At 45.9% G+C, this 26,766-nt stretch overlaps 1 protein-coding gene and 1 long non-coding RNA gene across 2 annotated transcripts; both read right to left on the reverse strand.

Moving 5' to 3' along the window:
- Positions 1 to 5,397: 5,397 nt before the first annotated feature.
- Positions 5,398 to 8,524, reverse strand: LOC104637980 (uncharacterized). Its single transcript, XM_075766908.1, has 4 exons — positions 8,380 to 8,524; positions 8,197 to 8,240; positions 5,830 to 5,964; positions 5,398 to 5,490 (listed from the first exon to the last, which is right to left on the reverse strand). Exons 1-4 carry the CDS (start codon positions 8,522 to 8,524, stop codon positions 5,398 to 5,400), a joined length of 417 nt encoding a protein of 138 aa, XP_075623023.1.
- Positions 8,525 to 16,385: 7,861 nt separating this feature from the next.
- Positions 16,386 to 21,063, reverse strand: LOC142603830 (uncharacterized). Its single transcript, XR_012837710.1, has 4 exons — positions 20,746 to 21,063; positions 19,116 to 19,148; positions 17,904 to 18,044; positions 16,386 to 17,375 (listed from the first exon to the last, which is right to left on the reverse strand). It is a non-coding gene; the product is annotated as an uncharacterized LOC142603830 (long non-coding RNA).
- Positions 21,064 to 26,766: the final 5,703 nt, after the last annotated feature.

Consider the following 26,766-nt stretch of genomic DNA (forward strand, 5'->3'; position numbering starts at 1 on the left):
CACGGCTCCGATTATGGGGGACGCGGCAGCCTGGGGGGAGCACAGCGGCTGTGAGAAGCCCGAGCTGGACCTGAGAGGGGGCAGAGCCTTGGATTCAGTGTGCAGGGGAAGGGGAAGGCGTGCTGCCCAAACAGGAGCAGCAGTTAAAGACAGCGGCACCCGCTCACCGGTGCTGGTGTCCCGGTGCTGGTATCCCGGTGCTGCATGAGGATGGGCTGACCCAGGGCACAGCCTGCGGCACGGGGGATGCCGGGGCAGGAGGAGGAGAGGTTGGGGGTCCGGGTTTGAGTCTGCTGCACCATCGGTACCCTGGCTTGTACGGGGGCTGTGGTTCAAAGCCCGTCTCAGGGAAAAGGCTGGCTTCTGAGGGGCAGCGGGGGGAGACGGAGGTGTGTTCTGGAGTCGGGGCTCACCCAGCCCGGGAAGGGGTGACCTGATGGGCACCCAGCGCTGCTTCCCCCAGCAGGGACCCGGCTTCGGGGCTGCCGGCAGGCGGGGTTCACCCTGGGGTGCTGCCGGGTAGGGGGTCCCCACGGAGTAGAGGCAGCGGGTACCCCAAATGTGCCCCGCGGAGACGGAGACTGAACCTCACCCCCAGCCCCATCCTTCCCGGGGGGCAGCCAGGCGTCACCACTCACTCGCTGCCAGCAGCACCGGCTCTGCGCGCACCAGAAGGAAATCCCAGTGTCTGTTCCTGCTCAAAGCTCACCCGAGCAGGACTGTGCAGCTTCCATTTCTGGTCCCCTGTTGCCACCTGCCGTCAGCTGCCCCGCCGCCGCCTGCTCCGCACCGGAGGATGCTCTGGCTGCTGCGCTTTGGAGACCGGATTGCAGGCAGGCAAAGCAAAAAGTCTTATAGATCAATGTCTGCACAGATAATTTATAAATAATGATTTCGCTGATTAATCCTTGTTTCAGCAGCAACTGTGCCTGCTCCCTTCATCTTATGGAGCTGTACTGTGGAAAAACGATGTTTTTCCTTCGTAAAAGTTGGATGGTAACACTTGAAAACACTGGGAAGATCAGTATTGATGTGACAAGAAAATGTTTTACTTCTGCATATTTGTTCTGGTATCACAGGATTCTCTTCTGTGCCTGAGAGAGGGTCGCTGGGAATGTACCTGAAAAAAAAATCAGTAACGCCGACGCGTTGTATCAGGGCACGTCAGACCCAGGAATTCAGAACAAATGCAATCAAGTGCCTGGAAACGCCATGACTACAAGTTCCTTGCTCAGTTGCTCAGCTGCTTTTTGTTTACGATGTCAAAATTGGTAAGTTTTGCAAGAAGCTTTTTCTGTGATTAGAAGGACACTGGAATAAAACACTTCTCTATCTTACCAAAAATCTCTTTTCAGTTTGCTTCTCATTCCTTTCTCCTACACTTAAAAGCGGTTTTTTAAGGAATTAATTTAAGCTGGGGTATTTATGGCAAAAAATGCAAGCATCATCCAGGGAGCTAAAGGAAATCCATTGATAAGGCAGCTCAAACGTTCCTCTAGAGCTCTCCTTTCGTGTTCTCCACTGCAAAAGGCTCTGATTTCAGCTGGCGAATGAAATTTGGGGTGAAGATAGACCAATACCAGGGTAATAGTGGCATTTGAAACATACCTGGCACCATGTTACGGAGTGGCAGCGTGCCCGGTGTCCTGCCTCCTCGGGCTGCGTGCCAGCACGCCGTGTTTCAGCCGGTTCTGCAAACCAAGGTGCAGCAGCGGGTGGGATTGCCCCTGCGAGCACCTGCCCGTTGCTGCTGCCCCGAGCTCAGAAATAGCTTGCAAGAATTAGGGAGGTTGTGCTGAAAATTAAAACTAGATTTCAGGTTCAGAGAAGGTTTTGTTGTTGTTGTTTGGTTGCTTTTGGTTTTCTTTTGGTTTTTTTGACTATATTATACAATCTGGTTATACTCTGATGGAGAAGCAGAAGCGAACACAAGAGGCAGATTCATCTGAGGCACCTAACACAAGGGTTTTCTGGGATGAGACGCATCGCCCGCGACTGTAATAGCTGCTACCAGGCTTGTAGCTGCTCCTGCGGGGCTGAAATTGCTCGTTCTGCTGATCTGAGCTGGCAGCTAGGAGGGATTTTAGGACAGTCTCACCCTACAAGCCACAAGCCTGAAGCTGCTTTGGCTGGAGCTTTTGGAGTGGCTTTGTCCTGTCTGCAGAGCTGAGGGGGGATGAACCTGCCCGAGACTCCCCCAGTTTCAGGTGTTCTGTGAAGCCCATTTTGATGTTTAAGATTCTCCCACCTACTGTGCTTTCTAGGAGCTGATGCTTCTGATACAAGTATCAGAAAAATTTCTTTCATCTGTTTGTACCCAAATTTGTACAGGCGGTCAGGAAGCTGTTTAACAATGTATATTTTGAAGTCGGTATACAAGTGCTTATCTATCAAAATGTCTTGAGAAAATGTGAAAGAAATCCAGAATGACTATCCAGCAGGGCAGGGGACAGCGTTCAAAGCTAGAAAGCATCTTCAGAAGGCTGAAAGTGAGTCCAGATGGCATCCAGGCGGTCACCTGGCAGAATCACCATTGTGCAAGCTAAAAGAGACTGAGGAATAATTGGGGGGTGGGAAGGAAAGGATAAATTCCTTTTCAGCACCTGCAGCCTCCCCAGGGACACCTGGCAATGGGAGCTCACGCCCCAGGCTGGGGACAACGCGAAAAAGAAAGAAAGAAATGCAGATCCATGTACGGGTGTCCCAGCCGTAACGCTGGAGGGCACAGCGAGCCTGTGGTGCCCGCTGCCTGCCCCGCTGCCTGCCCCGCTGCCTGCCCCGCTGCCTGCCGTGCTGCCTGCTCCACAGAGGGACAAAGAGGAGCAGGGCCCAAGGGTGATAAAATGCTGACGGAGGGTCCTCTCGGGTCTGGTGGGAGTTGTTGTTGTTCAGGAGAGCGGAGCTCAGCCTGCAAGGAAAGATGCTGACCCTTTGAATTGGATCTGTCCTTAGTTTTCATTCGTTTAAAATATTTAGACATTTTGTCTTATTTCAATTCAGACTGAAATGCTGGAAAATCTCTTTTTAAATTTTTTTTATTTTTTTCCCTAAGAACTACTAATTGGTATTGATTTTCCCTGCCTGCTTGGAGTGCTGATCGTAGCTGGATGTCAAACCCTCCGTGGGGCCGGGGAGGTCTGTGCTTGCCCTGAACGACGTACAATTAGTGCAGGAGGAACCTACGGCCAGCATCCATCTTCTGCATTCTCTGCTTTATTCCGTGCTCTTCATTGCAGCATCCTATTTCTGGTATTTTTAACAGGCAGACTGCAACGTTCAGAGCTGTCATCTGGGGGTTACGCAGACTGGGGTTTCGTTTTGAGCTGTGAGAGCAATAGCGGTCGGCTACGGCGTTTTGGTCCTGGTGGGGGTTCTGCTTAGCCGGGGGCTCCAGAGGTGTGGATCAGACAGCTCGGGGGACGCGCTCGTTGTGGCAGCATCCAGCTTCCAGGAGAAGGGTGAAGATGTTTTCCACCAAAGGTAATTTCTCTGCAAATGTTTATTTGTGAATGACAAGGGCTGTAATTTCTGTGGCAGGTCTGAGGAGATGCTTGCTTATTTATTTAAAAGGTATTTATTTTACATTAGGGACCTCACCAGCTGTTTCTTCCTCTGTTTGCAGCATGTTTATCCCCATTGCTTAGAGTTGCTCAGGCTAAGTCGGACATTCAGCATGTGGGATGCTTGTTCAGATGCTGGCAGGTGTCTGCGTCCGACAATAACCACTGAAAAACTGCTCAGCTTTGAGCCTCAGACCTTGCCACCATCGGGAGCAGGTTCTGCAGTCAGACTGTCACTTGGATTCTCTCTCCTTCTATTTTAATTGTTGAAAAGGAGGGAAAGAAACCAGTAAGCTTTTCCATGACCAGCCACTTAGGTCTCCGTGGCCCCTCAGCCCGTGTTCTGGCAGGGGCTCCTCAGCAGCTCTCTTAAAGTACAGCCCGACGCGCAAGCTCAGCTCCCTCAGAGGGTGCACCTGAAGGGTCTCTCGGGGTTTTAATTTGTGCGTCGTTAGAAACGGCTTCTGCCAACACGCTTGCTCGCCTCAAGGCTCTAATTCCCTTCACCATCAGAGATTGTGCAGTCACTAGGTTTGCTCAAGCGTGGAAATAGCTTGGAAGAAATTTGTGGGGAAAAAAAGGCAGGGACAAACATTTATTCACTTTATTAAAAGTAGTAAAAATACAGAATAAATACTTTATTCAAAATACATATATCTATAAAAGGTAATATAATTTAATTGACATCACAGAAATAAAACCATACTGATCTAAACACTCCTATCATCACCATTGGCTTTAGAAAAAACATTTCTTCTCTAAGTGGCATATGCCCAGATCCTTACAAATCTTCAGTTGCCAAAGATCTACCAAAGCTACAGGTAGGGGAAAATCTCAGGACGTGTTTCTTAGTGAAAGATTTTAGGCAGAGCGCTAAGCAAACCCAATCAAGGTGATCCTATATGCATGAGCGCAATGTTCTGGTACTCCTTGCTGATAACTGATATACGTATGTATAGCGAAGCTTAGGCAGAGCTTAAGAGGTGGAATACTGTGTGAATATGACTTTGGCAGTTCATCCTCATCTGGCTTCAAAGCGGTGGCAAAGCCAGCTCTGTACTAGAAAAGTTTTGCTCGCATGGTTATACTGATTAATCCTCTTTACTCGGGATGGATGTCACAACGTTGAGATTTTCCCGGTATAGCCATACCAGTTCCCAGAGCTAAATCACCCGTTTCAGCAGCATCGGTCGTGTTCTGGTTTAATGGTCTATACACGGGTTCTCGCTCTCCTAGACATGTATTCGAGAATAATATCCGCTCCCCCGAGGTTATCCAATACCAGCAAAACTTTCCAGCAGAAATTTGACCTTAAACCTGAAAAGGTGTAGATCCCCAACCTGTATTGCTAGAATCCATGCTGCCCACTCCCCCGCGACACTGGGCCAGCCTGATCGTAAAGACAGGCACAGGAAATATATATCGAGATGTGATATGAATATTAGTCAGTGTTTATGGCACAGCGGGGGAAACCGGCGGGGTTAGGCAGCGGTGAGATAAGGCGCGTAGCGTGAACCAGCCGCTCTCGCTCACATCCATCTCTGCTCGTTCCCGCTGTGACCTAATTATGAGAACCCCAAGTTTTGTGCCTAGTCAGGTCCTTCCATAACACCCTGCACTATTTGCTTTATCAAGCGTTTAAATTTTCATCTAGAAACGCAAATGACACTTTGCCATCGATACTGTCAGAGATTACGCACCAAACACGGACCTCTACGGTATCACTGCAACTGAAGATGTGCCCTGCTAGATTTTAACACAAAGGAAGAGTACTTGCAAAACAAATAAACATTTTACTGGTCATTTAAATTTACAGCAATTCTAGAGACTTGTAACTCTACAGTCTTGTTTTTTTGGATGCTTTTCGGACGAACGTCATCAGCTTTTCCATGAATCTTGTTGCATTCATTCTTTCTGTATCACATTTCCCCTGAAAAGTTAATCAAGAAAATTAAATTACTTAATATTTAACTATTATGTAGAGGTTTTGCATCTTGCAATAATTAAATGATAGGATTATCCTTAAACCATAAATAGGCTGATCACACCATATGAATCCTTGTTTTAGAGGTGGTTCAAGCTTAAGACTAGAACAAGGGAAGGGTAGAAACGTGAAATAATGCCAGGATTATTTCTTCCATGTAGTCAACACAAGCAAGTACAACAATTACTCTCCCTTGTAGACATAAGGGCTCAGTTATGAATTATGGATCACATTTTATTACCTCTCTGCTGCACGATCTCTGATAGACAAGAAGGAAACTCCTACCTCTTTTGCTAGGCTTGGTGTGAGTGATTGCTTCAGCCTTTCAAATTTTTGGAAAAAAACACTGAATTTTTTCATAGCTGGATGAGTTTTCAGCTGTTCTGTTCCTTCAAAGATTGTGCTGACACAATTCACATCCTAAGATGGAAGAAACAGCAAAACTGAGGCACAAGAATTTGTAATCATGAACTGCAGTAAGTTTATTAAAAATCATCTTGAGTTGTGGCCAGCTGCTTGGGTGGCAAATAAATTGTTACTGACCGTTGGGCTCGTATTCGCAAACAACTTAAGCAAACATGCTTAACTGATGCGCACATTTATTTACTCTGCAGATGGAAACCTGGCAGATGATAGTTTCTGCTAGCGTATGTTCTGTAACGTCCAGATGAACCACATAATTATCTAAAGACTTCGTCCTATCTCTGCTGGAGCCATCTGAAGACCAGTTTGATTTCTTACATCTGCTCAGGTCAGCAGATAATTCTGGGTCATGTCTTTAGTTCGGATGTGAGATGCTTCCTCTCACAGAAGCTAGAGGTGTCTGAACACGAGAGAAGGAAAATAAATGAACCCGAAACTACTCCAAGCATTAACCTCTGCGACAGCTGACATCTGCATGCCGGGAGAGATGGGGACAATGGTCACGCTCTCATCTCGCAGCCCTGTTTGCCTTGTCCCGTCCCAAGGACAGCCATGTACTCGACACGCTTGTCCTCTTCTACAAAGCGGTTTCTGGCATCTGTCTCCGAGACCTTACGGTCCAGGCAAGGCGGCCAGAAGGGCTAGAGGGGATACGGGACGGAAGCGAAGGGCGATGATGGCCGCACTTGCCAGTGCGGGGTTGTTTTTCAAGAGATCAGCTAAACGGGTCGAGAAGGAAAGGAGGAGGAGACACAATCGTCAGCGGCAGGAACAGATTGAAGCGTAATAGGAGAAGAAAGTGATGAAAAATAAAGCAAAAGCTAATCAGCGAAGGTCAGAGGAAATGCAGCCAAAGGCCAGCATCATGCCCATGATGTCCTCGACCAACGCGTGGTCTCCCGTTAGTCGTTCCTGGATGCTGCATGACGAGGAAGATCATTTTTCCCACGACCTTGCTGGGAAGCTGCTCAGTTCTGCTACTGACAAACAGCAAGTGCAGAGACACCGGGAAACTCTCCGTCGTCTCCGTATCCGAGGCAGGGCAGGTGAGAGCGAAGCAGCTCTTCTCCCCGGAGGAGAGCCGGGCACCGGCGCGGTGGGCTGCGGTGGCACCGCCGGGGACCTCAGCGGGTTGAGGCAGGAGCGAGCTGCTGCCATTTGCTCCGCTGATTCTGGGGATGCTTCCCTTATTAAAACCTCGGGGTTAAACCCAGCCTGAGCCCCAGCCGGGGGAGAGAGCTCTTCCAGACAGGATCCAGAGAGAAGTGACAGAGCTGGGAACTTCACATCTAATTTGCAAGGAATGGGCTGGATTTGCCATCAAAAAAGCCCACCCTCCTGTAACTAGCTTATGGCATGCCTGTGAATTATTCTCCTCCTTCAATAAATTAACAACTTGGATTGCATTCCTGCAAATAGCCATCTGGCCGCGATATTATCAGAAGAGCTTTGCGCTTGTCTGTGATCTCGTGTTGGTTGACAGCAAGTTTCCAGTTGATGCACAGCAGAAAAAAAGCCTCATTAGCAGCATCTGCATCAAGAGGAAGTTGCTTAAAGTCAGCTCGCAAAGAAAAGAGCCTTAATGCCGAGAGGGAACAGGAGAAATTTACTGGAGATGCAAAAGAAGATAGCAAATGCATAAAGGGGAATTCCAGCTGTAGGACAGACCTCATCCGTGGACACGGGGTAGCTGGTATCTGGTGCTCAGGACATTAACACCGTCCTTCGGACAAGGTGTGGTAATACAACTTTTTAATCCCCTTACTGATGGTAAAGGCACACAAAGCCATTTCTAAAAGTAGACTAGACGAAGTAGACTAAAAAAAAAGAAGTATTTTTGCAGATGGACAAGCAAGAAATGCGAACGAGTTTTAACTGTCCTTTGTTTGAAAAGCTGATTCAGAAAATCACTTTGTGTGTGTGTGTTCTGCAGGAGATTTACAAAACCACAGAACAAGAGTGTTTGCTGTCCTTGGCTACTTCTGTATCGCAACGCATTTTGCAGCGACCTAACATTTGATTGGTTTTAATGACATTTTACATCTTACAATAACATTTAATATCTTTAATAACTTTTTATATCTTATAACAGCTACATTGAAAGTAATTGTTGGCTCTTAAATACAAATGGAGGACTTTAGGAGAGAACACTTTCAAAACTATCTCAATTTGCAATGGCTAAATTTATGAAAAAGTTAATTTTATTTTGAAAAAAGGAGTTTTACTTACATCTATATTGTCTGGAGTTTCAATCCTCAGATTCTGAAAAATAATACATTAATTAAGCCTTCAAATATCATCTTCATTAACACTAATAAAAATAAAATGTCACATAAATGGATTGTTTGACTTCCAAAAAAAATTAAATAGTCGAGAGCAAGAGCATTCAGTCGATCAAATTTTAGGTTAGTAAAGTGGCAATTGAACTTACCTGGACGTCGTTGGCCATTGACTCGCACATTTGCTGTAGCAATGTCAGTAGTTCAGCCATGCTGCTCATCTGGGGAGCAGCAGAGATGCCCGCAGCCAGCAAGAGAAGGTAGAGATGGGTCTTCATCCTCCTGACGTGCTCAGAGAACCTATAAGGGCTTCTGGACCAGTCCTCTACCATTTTATGGTCTCTCTACAAGGAAATAACAGTTTAGGTTGATTTTTGAAACTGATAGGAAAAAATGCCATTTGTTGAGACTTTCTGGAAGAGAAAGGTTCCAGTAAATTTGGTGTTTAACCTTGGGGCACACTCCTTACCCAATCAGCATTTCCAGAGAAGTAGGTAATAGAGATATAAGGATGTGGCCTTTCAATTTTAGAATCAGTAAAACATAGAGCGACCCAAAGCATGACCAAGCAGTTGCTGTCTCCACGGCACTTCTCTAGAAATCGGAGTTTCTCTGATAACAGCCTGCGATCTTCTGATATGCAATAGGAAAAAGGCTGTGGTGTAAGAAAAAAAAAAAAAAAACCAAACCCAAACCCCCTCAGAAAATATGCGGCCCACTGCCTAGAAAGAGAAAACGTGCAATGCTCGTGGCAAAATTTTGTCAAAATGCAAGTATTCCGTAAGGATTAATTAATTTACAGCAAGAGAAGCCACTGCCCTGGAGCACGCGCTGGAGAGGGAGGGTGGCCCTGGGCACGGGCACAGCGAAGTGACCCCTTTTGGGTGGGGAAGGAGGGATGCAGGATGCCCCGAGCGTGTCCGCCTGGACCCTGCGGGTGCAGTCAGGGTTGGGGAGTTGGTTTTGTGCCGGGACGGCGGTGCCGGAGCTGCCCCGGGGGGAAGCCCACCAGGTTTGCCAGGGTCGTGTCTAAGGTCTTAATTCACTGAAGGCTTATTGCCTGGCCAAACCGGCCAACTCGATGACTTGCGTTTCCCTCTTTCCTGGAAACCGGAAAAAGCCCTTTTTGATTCCTTTTGAAAAAGAATCGTGCCATTTTTCAAAAAGCGCTGCTGCCTGCTCTCTGTTTGCAGGTTCCTGCGAGGGCAGCGGCCGTGGCGGCAGGCGGTCCGGCCCTGGTTCTCCTGGGCAGGAGCAGATCCGCCAGCTCCACTCTGCACGGCCGGGTGGCTCGCAGCCCGACGCCGCAGCAATTATGAGTAAGCACCTTAATATCTCAATACTTTGAATTGGGGAAGTCGAAAGTCAGTAGTGGTTGTGTGGCTTAGCTCAAGCTAACCTGCAAGCTAATTGCTGCCCAGTTTGTCATCTCTAACAGGAATAGGGGTTGGGTTTTTTCCACACTGCGTGCTTATCTGTCGAGCTTTCTCATCACCCAGCTCCGAGGATCACATCCTTGCAGGAACATGGACTCTGCACCAGCGCATCGCTGGGAGCTCTGCGGAGAACCTGCCTGGTGCCACCCGTCGTCCTCGGGCTCAATTTGTAAGTCACGCAGCTGAAAATATTAAGCCCCGTCCTTACTCTGCTGTGTTTCTGGTGTTTTACAGCTGGTTTCTTTCGGTCTCCCACAAACTCATCCTCGTTTTTCCCTTTGGCTGGCACCTGGGCTGTACCTGCCAGCCTGGCTGGGGTCTGACCCCACCGCTGGAGACCTCCGTGGACAACTTAGTGTTGAATTGCTGCGGGACCTCGGGGTTGGTTGGGAAATGTCTCTTCACCTTTTCCTCGGCCGACGGTTGGGCCGTCCCACGCTGCAGCGGTTCCCATCCCCACCAGGGATCGCCCACGGAGCTGCCTGCCCACGGTCCCCCCCACCTCGGGTCTCCCGTGCCAGAGAGCACATCTGTCTCCACTTCTGTTCCTGGCCAGCACAACTGCCAACAGATTTTATATCTCAGGCCTCTCCTTTTCCCTTCTCTTGCATTTGGGATTTTTAGCCACTTCTGCAGAATCCTAGCACTGTCCCAGAACCGTGCATGAACTGTACGATTTTTCTTAATTTTTTTTTTCCTTGGAAAAGTTTGGTTTCTTGTGTTCAGGAGATAATTCCCAGTTCCCGAGAATTATAGGGTATTTTTGTTGCAAATATCAGTCGCACGACCTGGTCTTTCAGCAGGGCTTTGGCTAGCTCCCAAAGGAACAAGACTGGTTCTTCACCATTGTGTGACCACTCTGTCTTCTTGTGACATGCCCCAAAATCATTAGACTTTGCAATGCAGGGTTTTTTCCTTTTCCTTTTTTCCCCCTTTTTTCCTCTTCTGCTTCAGATTACAGAACTGCTCAAGTCCTAGCTTTTCTCTTTAAGCTGGCTCAGCGTCCCTACACAAATTGTAGTCGTGTCTTCCAGCCTCAGGTTCATTATTGTTCAGAGGGTTTGGGATTTTTTTTTAATGTGAATGCAGGGTTAAGAAGCTGAAGGACACTGTAAGAACAAAATAGGGCAACGCAAGCAACAGGTCCTGACCTCGATGCTGTACATCTTTGATGTCCCTCTGGAATTTGTCTTATCTGTGAGTATGGGCAGAGCAAAGGCACCACAAACGCTGATGGAATTGGTAGGAATAAGAATAAGAAAATATTTCTGAAGAAACTCCGGAGACTGGAGAAAAAGACAGCAAGTGGAAATCCAAACTGTTGGATTAATCCAAAGTGACTCACTCTGAATTTGGAATGATCAGGAGTATGGAAGTCAATAAATAATGTAATTAATTAGGGAATTCATTAATTCTGATACTAATGGAAAAGGTATTTCGGTGGAAGTCAGGGTGTCATAGGCAGTGTTCACGTTATAGCTGATTTAGGAATATTATTGAAAAGAAGAATCAAACGTGAAAGCAAAGCTGTGCAAGGTGCTCCTGATGCCAGAGCTGCAAGCTGGGACCGTCCCCTGGGGCAAGGGCTTCTCTGCATCGGGAAATGGCGGTTCCGTGGGTAGGTGCCCGCAGTAACAGCCTTGACAGACTCGGCGAATGCCCTGTAAGAATCCAGCAGTGCAGTCTGCCATCCCGGCGTGCTCACCAAGCCCGTAATGGGCGAGACTAACGCTGAGCTTGCTTAAGCACGAGCTTTTCAGAACCTGCTCGTGGCTCAGTTGCATTGCCAGCACCAGGGCGGCTGTGGAGCTGCTCAGCGCTTGCTGCCTGGTACCCAGTGCAGGATTGATCCCCTGGCTGTAGCGGTGCCACGAAGCCCCTGCAGAAACCGCGGCAGCTTGAAACACTGCGGTGCCCAGAGGAGGTGGACCTAAAGTGGCACACAGGAACTAGCGAGCTATCGTATGCTACTGTCACCTTCGTATCTTTTTGCTGGCATCATTAGCTGGAAGCTGCAACTGTTTGCAGTAGGTGGTTTTGCTCCATCATCTAGATAAGCATGAAGTTATGATGCTCAGATAAGGCTTCTTTACTGGTGCCAGTACGTAGCGCAGCATGGATGATATGGTGCACTAGCTTGTGCCTCTCTAGCCTGCCAGGCTCAAGAAAATGGAAATTTCTGAAAATCAGGGTGCAGATTTCATTTCCCAGACTGCCTGTCCCCTGCAGACAGCAATGGCTGCTGGAAGCCGCCTGCGCCTCTCTGCCAGGGCCGGCCCCAGGGGAGACGGAGGACTCGATCGGAGCAGTGCTGCAGGGTGCAGGTAACGCTCCGGGTGCTTCGGGGTAGGGAGCCCGCTGCGATCCCCCCCCCCTCCCCAGCCCTGTCCTGAGGCGTAAGGAACGAGGGGTGTCCGAGGGGTGTCCGAGGGGTGTCCGAGGGGTGTCCTCTGGTGCCCCAGCACTGCTGGCCGAGGCGTGCAGCCCACAGGCACTGTTGGGGGGGACACGCTGTGCAACAGTGTGTGGGTGTTTCGGTGGTAAATGGGACGAATGTGTAAATGTGTGGGCACCCTAGGGCAGCGTGACATTTGTGACAGGCTCTGCATTGTCCTTTTCCTCCCTTATCTGAAAGAGCAGGGTAGATGTATGAGGAGATCGTGGGGCTTTGGGGACCATATCTTGTTTTTTAAGCTTCCTTATTAAATGGGCAGCTTTTGAGCTAATGTTATCTTGCATGTGAAAACCACGTTCCATCAGTTAACCTCATTAGTAAATGATGTGTCCCGTTTGTTAAAGATAAAGTGTTTCCTGGGCATCTGAAGTGGCTGCCATGTCCCACCTGCGCAGATGCTCTGTGGCCCCGTACGGATTTCAGCTGCAGCCAGCGTTTGGCCACACAAAAAGTGGCGGCGTGTGGGAACCCCTCCTGACCGGCTCCTCTCTCGGCTCCCGGGAAAGCAGCGCTGCTCAGGACCGCAGGGTTTGCCTCCTCCTGAGCGGATCCAGCCCAGAGCCGAGCAGGTGACACGGGGGGGCCGGGGCGGCTCCGGCCACCGGCTCTCACTTCGATTAGAGTTTGAATATGCTTCTACTAACCTGCAGAAACGCTCTGAAACGCTTTCTCTCAGTGACTGGGCTTCAGTCTTTTGTGCTGGGGGCAAATTTTCTGACCCTAAACCGCCCCATCTCCTGGGGTTGTAGAGAGCATTTTTCCCTTAGGTATGCTCTCCCCCCTTCCAGACAGCAACAGAGAAAAGCCAGGGAGGTGCAAAGAGCAGGTCGCTAGCAGGGGGCCTTGAGTCATCTTACAGCATTTAGGGAATGAATACATAGCTGTCTGCGGGCCCCCTGTGAGGGCGGCTGGTACAGCGAGGTACCTACGCGTGTGCAAAACCAGGCTGGGATGCTCCAGCAGCGAGCAGAAATCCTGCTTCGTGCGATGGAGGGCAAAGGTGATAAACCCCTGGGCTTTGTTCCTGCTAGAGGAGCATCCCGAAGTAGTGCCGCTCCATAGTGCAGTTCCTGGAGCACCTCTGCCACAGAAACAGCTCTGATGGTGTTCAAAAGCCAGTCGCAAGCCAGGGAAATTGAGAAATTTTGTAAAGACTGGTCTTGATCTAAATTGCATGAAGTAAAATATTTTCTTAGGAAACAGGCTGTTAGAAGGAATGTTGTTTACAGTTCTGCAACAGTCCGTGGCAGCGACTGCTTTCTGGAAACAACATGCGCAACATCTGACCAGTTTTTGGGGGAAGAAATGTTTTAACTCTGCTTGGGGAGATGGGAGCCTGCCGCGCAGAGGTGGACTGTGTCGGGGTACACCGGGAACGATGCTCTGGCTGGTTTTTAAGGTGTTAGTCTAGTATGTAAGGTTTATTAAGGATGTACTAATTACTTAATGTATGTAATTTATTAAGTATGTATTACCAAATTTATTAAGTATGTATTACCAGTGATTTTAAATGCAAGGACTAACCAAGGCTTTTATTAAAACAGAGGTTCCCTTTTTTCTGCACAAAGTGACCCGTACCAAGAGACGCCTGGTTTTGCCAGGCTCCTCGGTGGTGTTAAGGGTGCCTGGAAGAAAAGACACCACGCTGGCCAGATGACCTTGACTTCTGGCGAGCCAGGGCAGAAGCTGCTCGGGTAGGTGAGGAGAGGAGCACAGTTCCTACCTAGTAGCCGACACTGTCGTCAGACGCCGCCCTAAGCCCAGCTTGACTGAGCTGTTGCACAAAGTGAGGTGCTTCCTAGAGAGAAAAAGAAAGGCAGAAGAGAAGAGGAAAGCCAGGGCAAGGAAGATTGGCTCGAGCTGTTGCTCAAGACACAGCCAAAACTAATGGAAATGCAGATGCCTGCTGCTGCTCGCTCTCTGCCCCGGGCTGGAGCAAAGGCAGGACCACTGGCCAGCCCAGGCTGTACCGAAGAGCTTTTCAGCGTCATGGGAAATGACAGTGGGAATGGTAGCCAGATTAGTTGAAAAAAAATCTAAACCCTTGTCCTGTAACTCCCTGAAGTGAGGAGGCAGAGGAGCAGTGGTGAGATGCTCACCTCTTGGATCTCAGCAGTTCCTTCTGGCAGCTTTAACATCTCTTCTGGTTTCTAAATTCCTTTGGCTTCCCCAGCCGGAAAATGAAACTGGTAGGAGCTCAGAAACCTGTGATTCTAGTTCTTTCAGCTTAAACAATTCAGTATATTTGCCTCCAGTTTTTTGTCTGTTTTCTGATTTTTATCGTGGAAGCGACGCGCTGGGTTTCAGTTCCCACATCGCACATCTCGCTCTGCAGAAGGAGTCTGCTCCGTGCAGGGTGCCCTCTGCATTCAGTGAGAGACCTTCCCGAGAGCAGGCTCTGCCCGAGCTTTGCCTACACATCTTGAAAATGAAAGCCTTAAGGTTTTTCCACTTCACTCACAGGAGCGAACAGCGTTGTGTATGTTGAATGTGAATTTTAAAGGTTGCCCAGGCAGCCTCGTAACTTCCTCTGCCCTCGCGTGTGCAGCCTTTCCCTCCCAGGACTGCTAAAAACCTCATTCGTCTGTCTTGATGACTCTGGTTTGAAAACAACGCCTTTCCTTTCTCTTCTGAAATGACTTTTCAATAGGTTGGCCAGATTGCAAACAGATGATGCATCACGTTGGCAGCAGAGTCCCTCTGCACACCGAAAATCCGTTTCTCCCACTCAGGGTATTTTAAAATGCTCCCAAGGGCTCTAAATAGCCCTAGAATCCTGGCACTAGTATTCCTGAGGAGCAGACAGCATAAAATGAGAATTACACGTGCTCCAAACTCTGTTAACCTGTACTAATGCAGGAAGTGAAATGCTTCCAGAAGAGCAAAATGGAAAGGAAACAGATTTCCCTGCGCTCTGCCCTGCGGGGACAGACCCACCGCAAGCTCACGTGAAGGAATAGTGAAAGAACGTGCTTGTAGGTGTGAGCTGAACTTACGCAAGGTTGCATTAAAATACGCTGTAATTAGAGATCTCTTCTGCTTAATTAGTTAATTAAGCTCCAGTGCGGTCTTTTAAGCAGTCAGTAGCATTTGTCGGTGCTTGCCTCCTGAGGTTTAGCCTGGCATGGGTGAGCGATACCGTCCCCGCCGTGGGTACATCGCATTATGGCTGACACCGTTAGCGTGTTTTAGCAAGCTTTGGGAGGAAAGGCGAGTTTTTAGCATGGCCTATGGTAATGTTACAGCCAGTCAGCAGCCGTTGGTTGAAAGCTTTTTTTGTTTGTTTTGATTAAGATTACGTCATTTCTGCAAACAGTGTGGTAAAATGCCTGCTATTTTTCAGTTGTATGCAGGAAGCTGGAATGAACCATAAAATAAAAGAAAGAAATTATGCTTTCCAGCCTTGCTTCAATTTTAACAGTCGTGCATCATTTAGAGTTACTCATGAAAGCCGTCGTTCAAGTACCTAATGCCTGCTCTGTATGAGTCAGGCTTCCCAGCTCGTTGCACCTCCAAGGATGCGCTGTGCCACGTCGGAGCTGCATCAGAGGAGCACTGTTTAGAGAGGCACCGTCTCATCTTCGGTTCTTTCAGAATTCACTGTTTTGCTGTTCCCTGCTCTTGCTAAACCTCCGGCAGTGACTAACGGCACAGGCACTGACTTGTGGGAGAGCGTCCTTTGCGTTTCCTCTTTACTGCTGTATTTATTTGCTCCGGCTAAGGTTTATTATTCTCACAGCCCAATGGATTAGCCACCGTCGCGCTGCTGCCAACAGTCTGGTTACATCCTGGCTTCTCTCAGTCACCACGAGGGGAATCACTTTGCTGGGCACCTTTTTATTTCTTTACTTGTCACGTCTTGTCTCTCTGTTATCACCTTCACAAACCTGCTGGTTCTTTGGACGTGATTACGCTCGATTACTTATTCATGTGGTTTAATTCATTGGCGAGGGTCTATGATTTCCCAAAAATACATCTACACCAAGGATCTTTGGCTTAAAACTTACACGACGCCTAGCGAGGCAGGTCCTCAAACTACTTTATGCCCCAAAAGCCAGCTCAGTGAATACACACGCACGCAGAAATTCTCTGCGTTTCATTTGGAAACCAATGTACACTTTCATACGTTAGAAAAGTATCGTTTTTTTCTCCGATGCTTCAGATTCTAGAAAAATGTAGTATCTTTATTTAAGAAAAGTAAGTCACAAATACATTCTTCACTTCATGAAAAACATAGCTTAAGGCAACCTTGAGGAAAAAAAAAGAAATCCAGCCTAAATTAGACATCCTTCACTACTGCTGCTATTTCTGTGGTTACAATTATCCCTACCATATTTCTACTGCAATAACCCCCGAGAGACCTGCTCAAGGTCTCATTTTGGCTTGGCACTGAGCCCATAAACACAAATTCCTCACTCTTTGCTCCAAAGTTTGAAGATAACATGGGTTAAAAATAAATCTGGAGTAATATTAAAATAAATATGAGCTGCTGTCACAATAAATATATTAAATAAATATAGAATGTGTATCGTGCGGGTATACTGCACTGCAGTTACATTGTAGAATTTCAGGAAAACACGCTGATTTCAAACTTAATTGTGCACAATTTATATTGATATTTAAATATATATTTTGATATTAAATATTAATATATATAAATATATATTTATATTTAAATATAGCCTTTTCTCTTTTTTTTTCTCCTGCCTTCAGAAAAGAAATATTCTGACAAGTTTGTAAATGTCTGCAGGAGAGCACATTAATGGAGCTACCTTCTAATCTCTGTTTTTTTAATTTCACTCACAGAGGTTTACTCAAGCCTTGACATATACTTTAATTACTACAGTGCACAAACCCCACGATAGAATAAATAGTTTTAAGTTCTTTCCTTCATTATCGCTTTGAACATTATGACTGTGCAAATATAAAAGCTCTCTATAAATAAAATAAATATGTTAATACCTCCAATAAGACATAAATATCTGCTAATACACATATAAAACATTCATGTTAATGTTGTGCTGTCTCTCCGTGGCACTCTGTGGCAGCTTTGCAGTATTCCGTCAGAACCGGCTCTAGTGTTGGGTCACAGGCGTCTCCGACCGGCTGGGGTGCCAGCACCCGTCAGCGGGGCTTCTAGCACTGCTCGTGCAGCTTTTCAAAGAACTTCTCGTAGCTCTTCAGGGCATCCGGCAGGGACCTCTCTGTTGTCGGACAGGAACCCTCCTTCTCAGGTCTCTGTAATAATAACAACAGGTATTAGTGACAGTAAGGCACAGAATACAAAGAGCACGTTGCTGCGGAGCTGTCGGTGGTTGTTCAAGGCGATATTTAATCAGAAGGGAAGAGAGATCTTCACGAATGAACGGAGGGAAGACCTTTCAGAATCAGGAATACTTCCTCCCGGCTGACTTTGCTCACTGACATGTGGCTTAGGGCCTCTTCTTATTAACCTCCGGGCTAACGATAAGTCCCGGATTTGTCTAAGGGTGATGCATCTTTTAGAGAACTGTAACCTCCATCCAGACTCTATGAATTTCAGGTAAGTATTTTCTATAAAACCATTGCTGAGCAGCAGCCGTAATTCTCAACAGTGAGAAATTAAGAGTGTGTGGAGATGGTATCAATATTTTGCCATTGACTTTAGTTGACCAGGATGCCGAGTTGCTTAATTTCGTATATTTTGAAAACAAAGGAGCAGTCTATTCACAGTAATTTCACATTTTTACCTGTTTAATCACTATAAATAATTGATGAGAAACTTACTGTATGTGTTTTTTTTAAAGTTGATATTATGCGGTCCATGTTTTTCTCCATCAGAGAAACGTGCGTTCTCATTTGATCATTCTTAAAGTAAACTTTCAGCTGTTCTATGGTTCTTTCAAGTTGACAGGGAACATGGTTGCACTAAAAAATATATATATCAAACAACAGCAAAATTATATTCTGCCAAATGAGTTAAATTTAATCTTCCATTAAATTCAATAGCTAACTGCATGCACAGCAGAAACAGAAATCACCTATTGTCTACTCTAATTCTGTACAATTTGGGAAAGGGGTATTTTCCTATGTTTTCTGGGATTTGATAAAAATCTACAGCAGGAGAGGAAAAAAGCATGTAACATCAATAAAAAATCATTATAAAGGAAAAACAGGGAAAAGAGTTGTAAAAGAGGATTAAAGTCCATCAGGGTTGCAGTTTTATCAAAATCGCACTGAGTGGCCCGAGCAGATTAGATCTGCTAACTGCCTCTCCCAGCTCCCTGCGGAGGGACAGAAGCACCATCCTCCTCTGCCTATAACGGGCTGCTCTTCACCGTCTTTCAAGCTGCAAAGTCTAAACGGGTTTTTTTCTTCTAAAGATAAGGCCTCCCAACAACAGGCTGCCTCTTGGTTATTTTTCATGAACCTTTTTTTTCAGTTGACAGAGCCCGAGAAATCTGCAGACCACAGGCTGAAAACCACTGATCAACAAGGCTGTGTGTGATAACTCGCCATGCCTGCAAATCGCTTCCTTCGGAGACAAACTCCGCTCTGCTTTATAACACTCAACTCCTCTGTTTGCTGAGAGGTGAGAACGTTTTAGTGTTTCCAGTACTAACGGTATTCACCGCCTTCTGCTCTAAACAACAGCAGGTCCCGGTCAGGGTCTGCGCCTCGTACAGCAGTGTTGAGAACGGCCTCAGTACCGAGCTCTCCGCGAGAGCTCCTGAGATATTGCCTTCAGCAGGAGTAGAACCAAGTCTCAGAGACCATGGTCTCAGAATTGGTCATTTATTTCCATAACTTTTTGCATACACGGAAGCGAACTGAATTTGATAGAGCTGCTCATGAACATGCCGTTAGCAGTGTATTCCCTTTTTGTGAGATTCGGTCTTTTTTAGTAGTCTAACTCTCTCTTTCTCTCAATATCTGCTGCTAAGCATCGTCATTTTCCAAATGAGTAATAACAGCAGTAATAAGCTTTAAAAGTCTTACCTGAAATTTCTTGGCAGGTACTGGAACAAAGACCTAAAATTTAAAAAAAAGAAAATAGTGTTAGAAGGTATTTCTCTTCTAAGTGACTGCCACTTTGTGAAGCATCTCGAACTACATATCGTCTTCATCAGGTTTTCTATTTCTGAACTTCCTTTGAGGAAACAATTGCAGCGCCAGCTTCTGAGGACAGGCTGACACGCAGTGCCTTCAACATCTCAAGTTTAACAAACAAAACACAGGACACGCAAACTAGAGCTGAAACCAGCCCAGACTCGCTTTTATACTTCCATCAAAAGAACTGTAGAAAACGAAGAAGAAAAGATAATGACCCACCTCCTTGCTTGTTAGATTCACTACAGCCTTGAAGTTTGCTTGAAATTCTGCTGTCGCATTGCCCATTGAGCCAGATAGGCAGCAACTCAATAAGAAGATATAGAGCAACAGCATTTTCGCTTCCAGGAAAGCTCCGTTTGATTTACGCCTTTTTAGCACCACATGCTGCCTATATATACTCATGTACACCTTGAATATTAAATCAAAGGGAAAGTTTTCTCATATAGGAAAAGGCAGAATAGCATAGTGTGAATTATTATAGGCACTGTGGGATGCCTCAGTGGGGACAGGTTGGGAGTTTCCTTCCCTCTGACATCAAATAAGGGGAAAATACCTTTGTAGATAAGAGATGTGATTTTTCTTACACGATATCAAAAACTCATCACAGGAAATAGGAGTATTCCTTGTATAACACACATGTTTGTGTTGTTCTATTCTTACTTTTGCATCACGTAATCAGATAAATGGAGATCTGGAAACCTAAGTAGCTCTTGCATTCCACACAGTAACATGACATCCTTTGTTCAATAGGATTTTCTAACACAAACTGCAGTTCTAGGCATAGTAAAAAATAATCGCGCATTCTCAGACATACGCAGACCTTAACACCACTTAACCAAATGGACTTCTTTAGCCTTCCTCCTTCACCCTTGCTGTTCTGTGAAATTCAGCGTGTAATACATAGCTGGGAAAAGCACGGGTTTAGCTGGCAACAGCCAAAGAGTAAAAGCATGGGGGGCATTAACGGCAGAAATTAGCAGTCCTGGCATCAAATAAAAACCTTATTTGAATTTAAAGTCCTAAAATGTTAGTGGAAAAACTCTACGTACTGAAAAATACTGAAGTGTGTATAAATGGCTAAAAAAATACTTTCAGATGCCAGGCAAGGGCTTGTGAGAGAGTAACAGTCACTCTTTAAAAGGTTACAATTTTCCAGCAAAATCAGAGAAATCATGCACCAGTGTGAGAAGAGTCATCTGGTTTTCCATAGCTAGCTGCTTGAGAGTCACAGAAACAGAGGAGACCTTGTGCACATCAAATAATTAATTTCCCAATACATCATTTTATGAACAGATCTGGTTTTTTGTTGAAAACATTGCTAAACTAAACTGATAAATATTTTTAACTTAAAATAAACATTTTATTTGTCCCAAAATAAACTACTATTCTTGTCCCAAAATTCAGCAAAAGAAGTATAAAATATATATATAGAGGTTAAAAAAAAAACCCCTCTTGAAAGGATCTTTTGATCCGAACTGAAAAAGCTCCTGAAAAAACCTTTTAACGCTAGACTCACAGAGCATCCCATTGTCAGAGCACATCCAACGAAACACAAGAGGCCCCCAGCTGAAGATGTCTGGATCCTGGAAGAGCACGAGGGGACTAACACAACACATGCTGACATTCCTCCATAGAAGTCAGCGTTTGACTACTCTTAGAGACAGGACGCGGAGTAAGGTGGACTTTTGCCTGCCCTGGTATGGCCACTCTTTCCTAGAGGGAGAGGGATAAAAAGCATCTATGGTAAACCAGGCAGAAGAAAAGCAGATCTTCTGAAAGGTTTCCCTTTCCCACAGTGTGGAGGTAAAGTGTTTTGTTATATTTCACAAATACTGGTAGTTTTATTCAAAATTATTAATATAGACCTTAGCATGTGTATCATATCATATGCTAATAGAGTATGTATTTTATTATGTTTAACAAGAATTAAAGGAGTGAATGTTTATTCTTGCTATATTGGCCAATAATCTAATCTTCTGGGGCTGTCACCAGGATCTGAATCACCAACAATGTCTTAGGCATTTTTGAAACAATGAAGAGTTTTGCCCCAAGCTGATCGCGCCTATGGTGACATACCACCAAGGTACGATTTGGGAGAGGAAAAAGATGCACATGATTTTTAATAACAGAAGACTTTATGCATCATCCACGGATCGAACCATTGTATCACATTATCAATGAGTCTTGCAGAATTTGAATAAAGAAAGAGTTGTGACATTACGGGAGGTATGTGGGAGTAGAATGGAAAAAATGTATGAAGGCAACATAGGATAAGTGTCTCCCAGTAGAATGACATGCACCCAACTGCAGCAGAAACAAATGAGATCAGTCTGTAAGGTTCCATTTCCCAGCTGGGTGCAAAGATCTTGTCTGTCAGACTTTGTGTCCGCACTTATCCTGTAGGGTAGAGTGAAATCAGATCTGACAGCACACAGGAATTAAAAAATAAATCAGGTAAATGAAGATATCATAGTGGTTTAAAAAGTGTGAAGGAAGGATGGGCAGTCAGAGGAAAAACACCAATTTAAGATATTGCGAGATAGGCAGCGCGGTGAGTGAACAGCAGCGTCTGAAGTGACAGGCTGGAGTGCAAAGAGACGAGAAAGAAGACAAAATGCTTTAGCGGGGTCGGCAGCTCCTGGGGAGACAGTCGGGCGCTGGTGGCATTCCTCCAGCCTGACTTGGACATGAGCTGTTTTCAGATCAGGGGATGACCAAATCCACATTCCCCCAGCTCTCTATAAAGTGGTGCATGAAGTTACGCATAAACAGCAACTTGGATTAGTGAAGTCTGGCTCTTCTCATGGGCTGGCCTTTAGAACAAGCCTGGAAAGAAACATACGTTAAAGACCTGGAAGTAAGTGGTGGAATAAGACAAAAACGTAACATTGATTGCCGTAGCTAGATTGTGCCAGAGTGAGCAGATGTCCTTGCTTGATAAGAGAGTTCCTCCTATAAGAAGACAAGGATCCTAGGTATCTGGGGTATCCAGAGTTTAGTAAAGCACTCTATCAAATGATAACGTATTGGTTAATCTGGAGAAGACGTGGAAGTATTAAGGCAATAAATATTTTACTGGGCTAAGGTAAGAGTCGTGTTGAAAAGGAAAGTTATTGGGCTGAAGGACGTAACTAATGAATGGCCTCAAGATGTGGTCTCTGTCCTACTGTCATTAACAACATCGCTAATTGAACAAAGAACTGAACAAAGAACTTGGACAGTGGGAGAACTTGGCTTGATTATCTGCAAAAATGAAGGCGGAGAATATGTGCAGTCTATAAACAGATTGGGAGATAAGAACAGGAAGAAGATATCTTAGATACAGGACAATGTTCAGACAAATTCAAATGGGGAACAACTCCAGACACCAGACCTCTAGGCTGGAAATATAAAAGTTTGTAACCACTAGATGTTGTTCTACCTAATGTTCCAACCAGTTTTATAAAGGAGTGTTGACAGATTTCTAGAGGGGATGATACAATAATAGGCGTTGCAAGAGACTGGAAACAGTGACTCAGGTAGTCCCTTCAGCTCCTCAGCCTTCCACGTTCATAGTTTCACATTCACAGATTTATATACCCTGAAAGGCTGATAACTGTGCTGAGTGTCAGCCCAAGGAGACAGATCACAAGTGAAGAAATCATTCCCAGTAAACCATCCCACAGTAGCATAAACACTGATTGAGAGAATAGATGTCATATCGGTGGGAAAATACTGTTTGTGAAATAGAAAACTCCCACCAGAAACAACACTAACAATTAAACCTTCTAATTAACAACTTCTGGAGAATATTCCAGAGGTCAGACTGGTTGGAGAGTCAGGATGTGGTCTCTGCATCATCCGTCAGCAATGTGGAAAAGCATTGCATGGAGAAAGCAGCAACAGGGACTGATGGCATTGTGCTCCTGAACAACTGACTCGAAAGGAGGCAGCCACAGGGCGGGAGACAACACACAAATGGAGTGTCATCTGGTATCGTCTATCTAGAGGAGTTGTATTGGCCTCTGAAAGATGGGTATGAGTTTTATCTTTGACTTTGGCAATATTCTTACAGCCTGCTGTGCCAGTAACGTCTCAGTGAAGTGAATGCTAACCTCTTCTTGTCTCAAGACCCGTAGTGGCCATAGTTCATGTTTTGTGAACCTTTTTCACACTCACAGAAAGTAGGATTATCACTGGGCTGCGGCCATAGCGAAAGCCTGAATTGTTAGCCACAAGATCACCCGCTGGCTGCCAGCTTATGGTAAGGTCCAGGCTTCCTTCACTTATCATTGACCTGTTACTCATTTTAATTACAGACGATGCTGAGAGTGAGTACGCAGGGCTGTTCTCCAAAGTTGGCCTCTGTTACCTAACCATGAACTTGACCTGATACAAGACTGGCTGCTTTGTTTCCCTTCACAGAGGAAGCACAGTAAGCACTAAAATATGCTGGTAAAGTTATTCATTGATTTCAGAGTTGGCTGAAAGCATAGGCGAGTTAGATTCCCCAGACTGGCAGCTTGCCCGGTTTACCTACAGCCTGCGGTGGGTCCCGCCTGGGCGGGGGCTGCCGGGAAGAGGCGAGGGGGTTCATGGCATCGGCAGCCGGCAGCCTGTCCCCGCAGGTAGTCCTGCAGGGACTCCTGGTCCTCGGGAGTAGGATGAGAAAGCCCCAGGGAAGGGAGGAAGGGGCAGTCCTCTGGCTTTTTTTTTTTGTTGTTGTTGTTTTGTTTTTGTTCTTTTGTTCTTTTTTCTAACTGGAAGATGAATAGCAGGTGTGGAGCAAAGAGGAAGAGTTGCTTCTTGCAATGGACGTGGGAGAAGACTGGTACAAGGGGGCAGAGGAAGTCTGGGGGCTCTAACAAGAAATGAGCTTGATCCCTCAATCACCTTGAACCTTCCTACAGTCCTCAAAACTCTGGTACTCCTCTCCAACCCCTTTGTAGACCCCAAAGTGACCTCTGATTAAACAGAGCCCAACGGCACCAGCTGTGCCATAGCTGGAGTCCACAGACCGCGTTTTCTAGATCTGATGATATACAGCTCGTGACAGACTGCTGTCTTTATACTGCTCCATTAGGTGACTTCTTAACGCACTTTGTGCATGTGATCATTACTGAAACTGTTATTTGGCGAGCTCAAATTGTGAGAGATTGACTTTCTCACGATGGAAGTAAAGGTCAGTTGCAAGACTCCGGATCCGGCTTAGAATTTCGGACCTTCCTAATGTCCAGGATTTTTCCTCGGATTCTTTTCCAGGACAGACTGGAATGTTGAAACTATGCTAAGATCATAAATGTCAGAAAATCAGCAACGTTTAGAGTTTACATTTTCACGGGTACGCAGAAACAGATAGATAATAGTTGAGGACTTCACCAGAAGCAGCTGAAGTCTTTTGTATTGCAGGGAAAGTGGTTGTTTCCCCTTTCGCTGTCTTCTGCAGAGTAAGGAGTAACTTACACATTTTAAAGGGATTCGATTTCCTCATTCCAGAACAACAGTTCTTGCAGCAGTTTCTGTCATTATATCCAATAATGGACATGCATATTATCCATTAATTTCCTGCTTAACTGTTTCAGTTGTATTATTTCGTGCCAGTTTTGTAACTACGTGTTTTGCAGCCAAGAGCAGAATCTGTATTATACAGACGGTATAAAGCATGCACCCTTGCTGAAGGTATTATGTCTATTTTCACTTTTTTCTCTTGTTTCTTCTTATTTTTCTAAAAATAAAAATAAAATCAGACTTAGCACTGTGACTAAGAAAGTATATAAAACAGGTGGATTTAGTGGCAAAAAAATGCATGGAATTGCGACTACATTAATTAGCAATCTCCTTTCGTATCCATAGAGGAGGTACTTCTGAACGCTTTCTAATTTAATTAGGAAAAGGAGTTTTTCTTTGGGTTTCTTTCCAGGTTATAGAAATGGATGGAGTCACTCACCTAGAAGCACGAAGTTGCTTTGCCCAGCTGCCATTGAGCTGTCGGTGGAACACTGGAAGCTGTTTGCATTTAATGTGAAAAGCTGCTGCAATTTCTTTTCACATTTTGCTAAGTCCGACAAAATTCATCTTTGTACAAGATAACTGCCAAGGCAGATTTTTGCGAAAATGATGAGTGAATAAAAAGTAGGTTTGGTAATGAAGGTGATATTGTTGCTTTACAAACACCTTATATTCTATTTCCAACAATTTTTGTAGGCAGTTGTAAGATGTGGAAAAGAATACTATATGCCATTAAGTAAAACACTGCTCCTTAATGAGAGGCCACCTGCCTGCGTTTCACACTCCATGCATCAGAACAGTGTTCGAACGATCACAATGACCTGCACTGAATTTCTAAAATCGGAAGTCGAAGTACGAGGGCTAGTGCCTCGCAACAGCTGCCCTGTGCAGGAGACGCTGCTCTCGTCGGGAGGACGTGGCGGAGGGTCCTCACACATTTCGCCTACTCCAACAGCACTTCTCTGTATGCCCAACGCTTTTTCGAGTCCTGCTAAGATGTTAGCTTTAAAAATATCCTACACCACTCAGTTTACTCATTCCTTCCTTATTTTTCATATGGATTTGAAAGGAATTTCCCCCCAAATTAAACCTAAATGGAGTAATCCTACAATCAAATATATGACTACATTTTATCCTCTTTCTGCACTGACCACAAAGAGATTGATGTGGAATTTCTGCAGCTTTTATTCTAGGTTTCCTACTGAGGCAGGTGAATTACCCGATCACATTACACCTCAGACTTGCAAACTATTTCCTGACTCTCATCTGTAGCTGCGAGAGGGATGCATCACACTTACACTACCACCAGCGTCATGGTGAACCACCGCTCACCCACAGCCCCGAGGACTCATGCTATTGCTGGAAATACTGGAGCACACACAGGACTGGCATTGCTACAGCCAGGTAGCCGTGGCAGCTCCGATGACGATGATGCTGTGCCACCTTTTTGCATGCGGGATGTCGATCCCATGCTGGCTCTGATTCAACAGCACGTAACAGGCAGAATGAGCGGACATCAAAGCCACCATCGGAAATGTGGTTTCTGAGCCAGAAAGCACTGAGACGGATTGCTGTGGGGATACGCAGATTTGCCTTAAAAGCGGGGCTCATCAGTACAGCTGCACGCTCCCCACAACTCAATTACCCCCAGGTTTAATCATCACTTAATCAGACTGTTGGAAAAAGGGGGTTTGTCTGTGGGGTGATCCACTGTCACTCGGCTCCATTCAATGACGGGGCTGCAAGATTTGTCTTCCAGCAGGTGACCTGCTCTGGGGGCGAGGGCTGGAGTTTTCCACCGCCATAGCTGCCGTACCAGCACTGCGGGGCACCGAGCTGTGGCAGCAGGCTGGAAATGTTATTTTAAAACCCTCTGAAATTATTATTTTACAATTGTGTTTTTAATAAAAGCGCTAATGGCTTCTTGGGGGGGGGGGGGGGAGGGGGAATCGCTGGGTGCAACTGGGGGTCTCCAGGACAGGGCAGGTGGGAGAGGTTGGGGGAGAGCTGAGGGACCGTGGGGACAAGGAATGGGGTGATGGGGATAAGG

The sequence above is a fragment of the Balearica regulorum genome, chromosome 14 (genome assembly GCF_011004875.1).
Source record: "Balearica regulorum gibbericeps isolate bBalReg1 chromosome 14, bBalReg1.pri, whole genome shotgun sequence".
In the NCBI taxonomy this organism is placed as follows: domain Eukaryota; kingdom Metazoa; phylum Chordata; class Aves; order Gruiformes; family Gruidae; genus Balearica; species Balearica regulorum.

Coding starts and splice junctions, on each gene's coding strand:
- LOC104637980 (XM_075766908.1), bottom strand. CDS start 8,524: ATGAAGACCCATCTCTACCTTCTCTTGCTGGCTGCGGGCATCTCTGCT. Junction 8,241..8,379: donor GGTAAGTTCAATTGCCACTT/TACTAACCTAAA, acceptor TTAATTAATGTA/TTATTTTTCAGAATCTGAGG. Junction 5,491..5,829: donor CACCAAGCCTAGCAAAAGAG/GTAGGAGTTTCC, acceptor TTAACTTTTCAG/GGGAAATGTGATACAGAAAG.